The 10,909-nt window shown below is 48.0% G+C and overlaps 1 protein-coding gene across 2 annotated transcripts in view; it reads left to right on the forward strand.

Annotated features, from left to right (window-relative positions):
- The window catches only part of KCNK10 (potassium two pore domain channel subfamily K member 10), a gene marked incomplete at its 5' end in the record, with an annotated part of 139,860 nt that extends 129,961 nt beyond the window's left edge, over window positions 1-9,899 (forward strand). For both annotated transcript variants that reach the window (XM_082681699.1, XM_082681698.1), the window contains 3 exons: window positions 1,556-1,742; window positions 6,160-6,302; window positions 8,151-9,899. In XM_082681699.1, coding sequence (XP_082537825.1) covers window positions 1,556-1,742; window positions 6,160-6,302; window positions 8,151-8,771 — 951 coding nt within the window. In that variant the 3' untranslated portion in view covers window positions 8,772-9,899. The remainder of the gene's footprint in view (window positions 1-1,555; window positions 1,743-6,159; window positions 6,303-8,150) is intronic.
- Window positions 9,900-10,909: the final 1,010 nt, after the last annotated feature.

A 10,909-nucleotide genomic window follows, 5' to 3' on the forward strand; every position in this document is an offset into this window, starting at 1 on the left:
CCTACAAATATTTAGGGGAATATACTGATCCAGGAACTGGAGTGTAAATAATGCTGATTGAGATTTGTGCAAATAAATATTCTCCACTCTTCCTATCATTTACCTGCCCATTCCATTCTGCCGTATTGAACATACCTGGGACTCAGGACCCCAGGCAGGTGGGACGGATGGTTTTGAGGCATGATTACAGAGAAGAGCAGCCTCTCCACTCCTTTTCCAGCTCTTTTGTCCCTTGGCGTTTTCCAGGGAAGAGGTGGTGTTTGTCTCCGTAAGTCAAGGAGGAAGAGGCGAATGAGAGGAAGGGAAACAGAATCATCATCAACCTTCCTATCTTGGAGACCTAGTCACTGCCTTGGCTAGCGTTTCCTGGTCAAGCCGAGTGGTTGATCTTAGAAGAATCTCTCTTGACCATTTCTGTCCTGGGAAACCTGGCTGACGTGACCCTGCTGTGATGAAAGTTTAGGAATTCCTGCACTGACAAGGTTGCTCAGTGACAAGTTTTTTTTTGTTTTTTTTTTGCGGTACGCGGGCCTCTCACTGTTGTGACCTCTCCCGTTGCGGAGCAGAGGCTCCGGACGCGCAGGCTCAGCGGCCATGGTTCACGGGCCCAACCGCTCCGCGGCACGTGGGATCTTCCCGGACCGGGGCACGAACCCGGGTCCCCTGCATCGGCAGGCGGACTCTCAACCACTGCGCCACCAGGGAAGCCCTCAGTGACAAGTTTTTATTCTCAGTCTTCCTTCCGAGAGGGGAAACAGGAAGGCCTATTCTTCACGGAGGTTAGTCTGGTTTCTGTCCTTGGAGGAGCACTCTGGCAACTTTGAATTGGTGAATCCTTGAGTAACTTGAAAGTCGGTTTCCATCGCTGCGCACCGGACTGAGATCATGCCAGAATTCGCATCTTGGCTCTGCCCCTAATTAGCAACATTTTATGCAAGTTCCTTACCCTTGTTGGCTTCTTTCTGCATCTGTAAAATGAGGTGTATGAATGCAAAGTTCTCTCTGTACTCTGGAGGTTCTCTGCTAAGTTACCGGAAGGCAATAACTAGAAAATAGATCACGTGGTGAGGATTTCCATGACGTAAATGTGTACTTTTGCAGAAACTCAATCTAAGCAATGTACAAAGGTCCAGGCACTCTGGTGTTAAATATATATTTATGATAACATGTGGCTTTGATTGAGTAATGGTGCTAGGGTCCCCGATGACAGTCTGTAAATTATTCAGTTTAGTTGCCATGCCAGTGTTGTCTTGAGTGCCATTCAGTGGGACACCAGTGTGCCTCCAGTCTGTCTCTGGACTCCATGGGCATGATTCTTTGGCTAAACCCCAAGCTAAGTGGGGTTTCTTGCCCAAGGACCCCTAGACCCCCTGAAAACTTCTGAATGTGCATTTCTCTAGGAGAGGGTCCACAGCTTTCATCGGATTCTCACAAAGCTGCCCATGACCAAAGAGAGCTTCAAAGCCACTGATGTTTTTTTCTCTACCTCTGTCTTCCGAATCCAGGGTGATGGAGCTGACTTGCCTCTCCTTCTTTCTCTTTTGCTGTTCTTTAGAAAAAGCAAGTGAGTCAGACCAAGATCCGGGTTATCTCGACCATCCTGTTCATCTTGGCCGGCTGTGTTGTGTTTGTGACAATCCCCGCTGTCATTTTCAAATACATTGAGGGGTGGACGGCCCTGGAGTCCATTTACTTTGTGGTGGTCACTCTCACCACGGTTGGCTTTGGTGATTTTGTGGCAGGTAAGCACCCTGGGCATCCCAGTTACCAGGGCCCTGGTGGGGAAAATATTCTGCCGGCAGTGCTTTTCCGAACCATGAGAAAAGATGTGGGAGAAGCAAATGAAAAAGGCTCAGCATCACTGCTGCTGTGCCCAGGCTTGTTTCAAGCCCATGGTCCTATGCGACGTAGACAGCAGCGGGCTGCTGCCTTGAAAGGAAGCCAGCCTCTCCCTCCCCAGGTTGCAGAGTGTCCTTATCACCATATGAGTTATGAGTGAAATGAATTTCTCATTGGATTTTGGACTTCTGAATTGTATTAAGGCTGCTTGAATCAATTGATAAAGTCTGTATTAGCAAGTGGCAAATATGAAACTCTGGAGAAATTAGCATAGAGTATAGTCTGCAGTGATCTGCAAATTAAGCTGCCTGATGCTGAGGTGAGAGCCACTGTCCCTGCAGAAGTTGTCCTGGGCATGTCCGGATGCAAGACTTAAGACTCAGGTGACCTACCAGGAGCTGAAAACTGCCCCGAGGGAATATAATATTATAATGGCTTCTGCATGAATGTATATGGGAGAAATAGCCTTCATTGTAAAAATAAATGCCAATGAACGGTGCTTAAGGAAACAAAAGAAAACCACCATCAAATGCATCTAGGGACTGGGAGCTTGAAAATTGAGATGAGATCTGACATCTTACATGGACCACTTTCCGAGCGTGGTAGGAAGGCAGGAAGAGAAGGAGGAGGCCATCCTTCTCTTTCCTAATGGAATAGTTCTAGGTGGTCAGAGAGGCGGTCATTTTCTACTTCAAGAAGTGAACACTCTGACCAAGCAACTCTATCATAAGTTATACATTTATAGAGGACAGGGATCTCCTCTCCCGGAATCTGGAAAACAGCAAATTCTGGAGAGGGTGTGAAGGCTGGTCAGCAGGTGCATGGGTGTCTCCAGGTTAATTCTGGAGTGATTTTGTAGCTATTCCAACTGGGAAGAGGAAGACTGAAGTCCACTTTGTAGAAATAGCAGTTTTAACTTTTTCTTCCTTTTTATCGGCTAAGGACTAAGAACTGCAAAGTCAAAGTGATTAAAAATTGTTGACAAAGAGCCCGAGGCCTGGGACCCCACCAGTCTTTCCTTATGCACAGTGCTCAACCATTGTGCAGATCCTCAGCTTGGGCAAGAGGTCACTTGATGCCATTTGGTGAGAGGCCTGAAGCTCTGGAAAGATACCACACAGAGAAATGAGGAAAGTAAGAGGAACAACTGTCTGGTTAAGTCCTTAGCATCACCCATAGCTGCACTGTGGGAAAACTCAGCTGAGGTTCCAGTCCCAGGTAAACACATGGAACGGCAGCTGCAGTTTAGAGCTATTTCACCAGCATCTTTTTTTTTTTTTTTTTTTTTTTTTTTGCGGTACGCGGGCCTCTCACTGTTGTGGCCTCTCCCGTTGCGGAGCACAGGCTCCGGACGCGCAGGCTCAGCGGCCATGGCTCACGGGCCCAGCCGCTCCGCAACATGTGGGATCCTCCCGGACCGGGGCACGAACCCGCGTCCCCTGCATCGGCAGGTGGACTCCCAAGCACTGCGCCACCAGGAAAGCCCTTCACCAGCATCTTTAAGCTCCCCAGAGCATCATTTGCACTCTGTTGTGCTGCAGAGGCCCCTGTGCTAACACTGGCCTGTCTGGAGGACTGTCTTCTGGAGGGCACTTATGGTAAACCCTGCTTTCTAACCAAGCGCTCAGTTCCATCTGTCAACCTGTTAATCTGGGGCACAAATAGCACAGCCTTGGGAGTATGAGGTTTAAAAAATTACTTGTGATTTAAATGTATTATTTATCCTTATGAGCCACCATGGGCTGTGACTACAGTAGCACACACCAGCGCTTGAGCTGATGTTTACTTACCTGGTAAGGTTGTGACTGCCACTAGCACTGTTTATTTTTTGTTTTTTTTTTAATGATCTTTAACAATGGAAGATTTTAATGGAGCAAATGGGCAAATCTACAAAAAAACACAGAATTGTTAGAATGTTTTAAAGTCTGTTTTTGTTGTAACTGAGTGAGAGAAAATGGACGTGTTTTCCCCATGGGTTTTTGATAACGGTGGTTGTACATGTAAATATGTGTCCCACAGAGTACCTCTCTTTTTTTTTTCTTTTACTTTTTATTTTATATTGGAGCAGAGTTAACAATGTTGTGTTAGTTTCAGGTGTACAGCAAAGTGATTCAGTTATACGTATACATGTATCTATTCTTTTTCAAATTCTTTTCCCACTTAGGTTATTGAGCAGGGTCCCCTGTATAGCACTGTTTTAACTCCCTTACTCACCGCAGATTACAGAGCCATATTTCCTTTGTCCTGAAGTCTCCGCAGACTTGGGTCTTCTATAATTCATGGTGGTGACTGCAATTGGTCCAGGCCCTTCTAAACTGTAGTTTCCAGGGCTAACGTAGACCAATCTGAAGAATGCAAGCCTTAGAACACTGGAAGTATGTCACAACCTTTTGGCAATACTTTTAAGAGCAAAAGGGAAGGATGCCCATCATTTTTTTTTTTTTTTGTGGTACGCGGACCTCTCACTGTTTTGGCTTCTCCCGTTGCGGAGCACAGGCTCTGGACGTGCACGCTCAGCAACCATGGCTCACAGGCCCAGCCACTCTGCGGCATGTGGGATCTTCCCGGACCGGGGCACGAACCCGTGTCCCCTGCTTCGGCAGGCGGACTCTCAACCACTGCGCCACCAGGGAAGCCTGCCTGTCATTTTAAAAGATACATTAACAAGAGTTGATGGTTGCTGTGATTTGACAGGGCATCATTTCAGAAATATCGGTCAGAACATCAGTCACCATGCAGGATCAAGTGCTAGTTTATTTTGTAGCTGACTCACTTTAGGACAGTCTAACAACATTACAAGCATTTTGGACCCTGACTGGGAGCACATACTGAGTTCTGCATTCCAGGCTAGCCGCTGGTAAAGGAACAGGCAGCCTTGTTCGCTAGCGCGCCCTAGTGACAGTCTTTTTTGGGTGATGGTGACTTGTGAAGGTAAATATTTATTTTTAGATAGCTCCAAGGAGAAAGCTGCAGAGCTCTCTAGCCTAGCGCAGAGATGAAATGAACCTCGAAACCCACGTAATGTTGCAGAAACTCCAACTGTATCCTAGAGAAAGCTGAGTGGGGAGAGTTGCCTGAAAGGGCAAAACAGGGCAGCTACACCAAACCGAGGGGGGTTTAACCACAGAGCCCTTTAGCAAAATTTGGAATTCGAATTTTAAGAAGTGGCTGTAGCTGTGGAAACCTCGTGGGCGGCGTTGCAAAGTGGGTTTGGTCACCCCGAAAAGAGCCGCAAGCCACAGTGCCTGCCCAGCTGCCTTTGGGAGGTATTCTTGATACCATAAGAGCTCAGTATGGATTCAAGGATGCTAGATGAGGTTACAAACATGCCCCAGTGGGAAAGTCCAGTGATCACTCACCATGTGGTACCATAATTACCAATCCATGGTTCAAGTTGGTTGTCTTAGAAATGGCCACCTGCCTGCTTCAGTGGGCAACGACATCTCACAGAGTGAGAGCAAGGCTGTGAGTTATTTCGTGGAGCGTCCTTACTTCTTTAGGAGAGGGTGCTGGGCTTGGAATCTCTTTTGCACGGCTACCTTAGGCAGTGCCTGTAGGAGGCCTAGAATAAATAGGCTAATTACTTGGAATAATGACTGCTCCTTTCAGTGGGACAGCAGTCAATGCAGTCAGGCAACTAGTCGATTTGGTCTGATGGATTTTTACTGTAATCCCTATTTGTAAAGGGGTTGAACTAGCCGGCCTTGGAGGTCTCTTTTCTTTCTAGCACGGTGATTCTAATTGCTCAGTCTAACTGACCCTGCGGATTAGCATCATGTGAACACCATCCCTTGGTGAGCACTATTGCTTGGGTCCGAGTCTCGGGAATACCATTAAGTCTAATATTACTTCCGTGCATCTACTCATCTCTTGGTTCATGCATGTGCGCTTAAGAAGGACATGGTTCCAAGAGTTCCCAACCGTTCGGGATTATTTAATGATACTTTATTTTTATTAAATTTAAGGCAATTTAAGAAAAACTTGACAACTGGGCCTGCTCTGTTGTCCTCTAATTCAAGTCATTCATCGTCAAGCTCAGATTTAGACTAGGTGGATCACGTTGGCCACTGGATATTTTTTGTTACGGGTATTGTGGTTAGTGGTCAAGATTCAGAGGAAGTTAAGCCACAGGTCAGGCTACTTTAAGGAAGAGACACGTCTTTTCCTGGCCATCCCACCGAAGTCACATTATGGATTACAGCAAGCCTAGTAGCTGTTAGATGGTGATGGACGACATTTCTGCTACACAGACTGGGATATGTTTGCTCTGCGAAGACTATATGCTAGATCCTGGTTAAAGTAACATTTGGTTGTTTTCAGGGGGAAACGCTGGCATCAATTACCGGGAGTGGTATAAGCCCCTAGTGTGGTTTTGGATCCTTGTTGGCCTTGCCTACTTTGCAGCTGTCCTCAGTATGATCGGAGATTGGCTACGGGTTCTGTCCAAAAAGACAAAAGAAGAGGTAGGACCCCTTTCCAGATTCTATGAATGTTCCTGAGATCAGATAGGCTCGTGTTAAGAATTACCTATCTCTATTCTATGGGCTAGACTGTGTCCTACTAAATGGAGGGCTTCTAGGCTTCCTCATTTTGAATCCTTGAATTGTTTTAAAAGCCAGGCTAAATGGAATAGCAGTTATTTCTGGATCCTTTTTTGGCAGGTGCGAGAATCTGATGACCCACCAGCCCACAGCTCCTGGAAAGACTAGTAAACAACAACTTATTTTTAAAAAAAGAAATGAAAAGAAAAACAAACAAACATAGCAGAGGTAGATTACATTTGAGAGAGGTGTGCAGTCGTCCCCAATCAGCAAATATGTGAATTTTTCTCAGTTCCATATGAGACTGAAGTTATTGAACTGTGGCTGGCCGTGGGGAAGTGAACTCAAGGGGTCCCTTTCACTTATGCCCCCTCTTGGTTATCAGATCTGTAGAAACAAGTATATCTCTGTAGCCAGGGGCACACAGTCTTTCCTTCCTCAAATAAATGTGCATGGAAACCTACACAGAGGCAAGAAAAGGAAGGCATAAGGAGGAAAGGTAGATTTTGTTTTTTTAAAAAAATGTCCACGTAGTTCATCTGGAAAGAGAGGAAAAGAAATAAGAAAGAGGGAGGGCAAAGTAAAGAGAAGGAATGTGCTAAAGAAAGGAAAGGAGATAAAACCCAAAGAAACACAAAGAGGGGCAGCCTCTTTAAGGGTGACTGTTCCCTTCCCAGAACGCGGTCATTTGATGTGGAAGGCCCCAGGAGAGCGTTGTTGAATGGAGACGTCTCCCAGATCACTCCTGGGGGCAATGCTTTAATTTTCCTGGCTTGCATAAGCCATGTCAATGCACTCTCCAGTCCGATTCCCCAGATAGCTAACTGGCCTGCTGAAAATCAGCTATAACGAAAGAGAAAGCCACAACATAAATACTGACGTTCCTCAATCCAAAAGTCCGAGTTACTCATCTGTACGGGAAAGCATGAGACTTTAACTAATAGCCCTGCTGAAAAAGAGCCCAGAGATTTGGGATTGATCCTCATGCAAAACTTCACTCTAAGGAAGTGTGTTCTGTGGGCTTTGGCAGAACACGCCCCCTTCCTGCACCTTGACCCTGGAAGTGTGGTTACCATGTGCCCTGGAGGGTCTTCTTAAACCAGGGTTAGCACAAGGCCATAGCACGGCCCAGATATAGGGTGATCACCTTGACCAGTGTGCCCAGGACTGAGGACTTTCCCTTTTAAAAGCGTGACATTCCCAGGCTAACTGGGACAGGTGGGTCACCTTTCCCAGATAGAGATGGATCTTGGAGGGACAGGGAAGGGCAGAGGACCTGCTGAACACCTGCTTTGTGTCTGCTGAACGTGCTAGATGCATGCCTGCCTCACGTAACAGGAAAAACCCCGTGAGCTAGGCACGACCGCCCCGGAGTTATGCTGGAGGAACGAGGCCAGACGATTAAAAAGGGGGCGGAAACAACGGGAACTCGGGCCTGTCCGACTCCAAACATTGATCTCTGCCCCAGAATGCCAAACGCCTCTCCTCCTTCAGTCACGGTCTCCAGATCTCAAGCTTCCATCGGGTTCCCCAGCAGGTGTGCCTTCCCGAGCCACGTTAGACCCGAGCCGTTCGGAGGTGGGTGTCTAGGCGGCAGGAAGGGCGAGGGCAGAGGTAGCATCCCGGCCCTCCCGCTGGGCGATGCGGGGTGGGGGGGGCCCGCCGCGGCCTCCTTCCCGCGGGGACACCCGAGGGCTGTGCGCCTGGGGCGGAACGCCGAGGCGGAGGAGGATGCCTCAGCGCGTGGCTGTTTTCCCGTCTCTCCGCCAGGTGGGGGAAATCAAGGCGCACGCGGCCGAGTGGAAGGCCAACGTGACGGCGGAGTTCCGGGAGACGCGGCGGCGGCTGAGCGTGGAGATCCACGACAAGCTGCAGCGGGCGGCCACCCTCCGCAGCATGGAGCGCCGGCGCCTGGGCCTGGACCAGAGGGCACACTCGCTTGACATGCTCTCCCCCGAGAAGCGCTCCGTCTTCGCCGCGCTGGACGCGGGCCGCTTCAAGGCCTCGTCCCAGGACAGCATCAACAACCGGCCCAACAACCTACGCTTGCAGGGGTCCGAGCAGCTCAACAAACACGGGCAGGGAGCCTCTGAGGACAACATAATCAACAAGTTCGGGTCTGCCTCCAGGCTCACCAAGAGGAAGAACAAGGACATCAGAAAGACCTTGCCCGAGGATGTTCAAAAGATCTACAGGACCTTCCGGAATTACTCCCTGGATGAGGAGAAGAGAGAGGAGGCGGCGGAAAAGGTGTGTAACCCGGACCACTCGAGCACGGCCGTGTTGACTGACTGCATCCAGCCGCAGGCCGAGATGGAGAATGGCGTGGCCCCCACGGACGCCAAAGACCAGGAGCGCGAGAACAACGCATTACTTGAAGGCAGAAACTAAACGGTAAGGACATTGGACTTGACCCAGCGTTGTGGGTTTTGTTTGTTTGTTTGTTTTTTAATTCACCCTGAGACACGTGCCTTAAACAAGACTTCTCGTTAGTCCGAAATTACATAGCATCGAAGAATATATTTCACTGTGCCATAAACGACTGAGAAAGCTTGCTCTGCCCAAAGGAATCAAAGAACAAGGACTTCACTTTCCATCTCGACCGCAGGACACCCAGGGAGCCTTCGCAGGCATAGGAGGTCACGGCCGCAGAGGTCAAGGGCACGTCCAGGCGATGCTGTGCCCCAGTGAAGCGCCGCCCCGCTGTGGCGGGTAGAAAAGGGCAGCTATTCCTTAGACCAGCCGTCTGAAAGGAACAGGTGTGTCTTTTAAATGGAGTCATTTCCTGAACCTACCGTTAGCGATATGTGCGCACACAGAAGGGGACTGGATTGGGGGGTGAAGTGGTACTTGTAACTGGGGTTAGAGTGGACATTTCAGAATGTTGCTCTGAGCTCCAATCTTGATACAAACGGTTCAGTGCATACCTAGCCTTTCTAAGCTCCAAATGAATGTCCTTGGGACCCAAGAGCACCTGGAATTTGTTGGAAGCAGATCAGAGCGCACATATTAAAAGGTGCAATTGCTTTCCTCATTACAAAAGAAAAAAAAATCACAAACATATCACACTGTGGATATTACCTTAACCAATGGCAGAAGCCTACTGAATTTTGTCTTTCTCACAGGGGCAGGTAGTCCCAAAGAACTTGCAAGCATTGGTGAAAACCCAGCCTCAGCCGCTGCATGGTTACAGGCAAAAATCATGCATTTTCCTCAGTGGGTGCAACGGTGAAAATAAACTGGCTTTTGAAATGTTCATGTTCACTTTTCCAGTGGAACTTCTGTTACAATTTGTTTTGATAAGAGGGGGAAAAATACCAAAACTATTGCCTTGCACGATGCCGGTGGCTTGCTGTTCTGTCTAGCTGATCCTAAATTTTTATAGACATCCTGCATGTCTGAGACACGCCAAGGAGGACCATGGCATCATTCCATCTCAGGGCTTCTTGTCCCTTTGGGTGTCTTAGGGTAGACATAGTGACCCGAGGCCCAATCTTGCTATCTGCAAACAAAAGGAAAATTAATCCCTCAACCAACCCTTGTACAAGGAGATCGAATTGTTTTCATTGCTTGCAGCTTAAGTGCCATTATTGCCATTTAAAAAAAATAATACTTAAAAGAAGTATTTGAAAGATTTCACTTTCCTGTGTGGGTGTTCCTTTATTCCGAAAGCATCACTTATTTTCCTTTGCTCCTTTCTCTCCTCACACCTGCTAGTCACTAAAATTGGAACACCACTGGGATTGATTGTTTCTAGGCAAAGAGTAACCAACAAGTGGTGATAATTATGATTCCATGAGGTTAGAACATCCAGTGAAGGAAAGGGGGGAGTGGCTAGTCATAGGTTTGGAGAGGAAGATTCTAAGTGAATTTTTATCAGAAAGGGAAAAACACGTACTAGGCCACCCATCCTGTGTGCGCCTCAGCCTTTTTCAGAGTTGGCTGGCCGTTATGCGGGTTCAAACTTAGTTATTTGTGCCACACACTTAAGCATTTGGACCTGGCAACACTGGGAAGTTGCTGGTTATGGACCTCCCAGGCTCGGTGCCACTGTTTGCAGATGTCACATAACTAATACAGAGAGGAGATTTATCACAAGATCACAGGACTAGCAGAGACTTCCAGAAACCATCTAATGCTTTCTGGGCTTTCAGGGAAAATTATACCCACCACATCCTTGACTACTGGAACCATGGCAGACCTCTTCCTGCCCATTTCCCCCAAATGCACAGCTCTCCCTTGTCTAGGGCACATGTAGCCCTCCGGCCCCCGCCCCCCGCCCCCCAATTTTAGGCTCTACTTAAAGTTTTGGCATTGCTTTTGGAAAGGAGCCAAATAAGAATCAAGTTTGATGAGACCCCTCCTGTCCGAGGTCGGTTTTGGTTAACGCCTCCACGGGGCTGTGGCTCACTGGTGACATCCTGTGTCCACATAGTAATAAATAGACACTTGGAAAACAATGTATATGTGGGTGTGGGTGTTGGTTCTTCCTATGGGAATCATTCCAGCCCGACATAAAATGTGTTTTA

The sequence above is a fragment of the Grampus griseus genome (assembly GCF_964374135.1).
Source record: "Grampus griseus genome assembly, chromosome: 2".
NCBI lineage: Eukaryota > Metazoa > Chordata > Mammalia > Artiodactyla > Delphinidae > Grampus > Grampus griseus.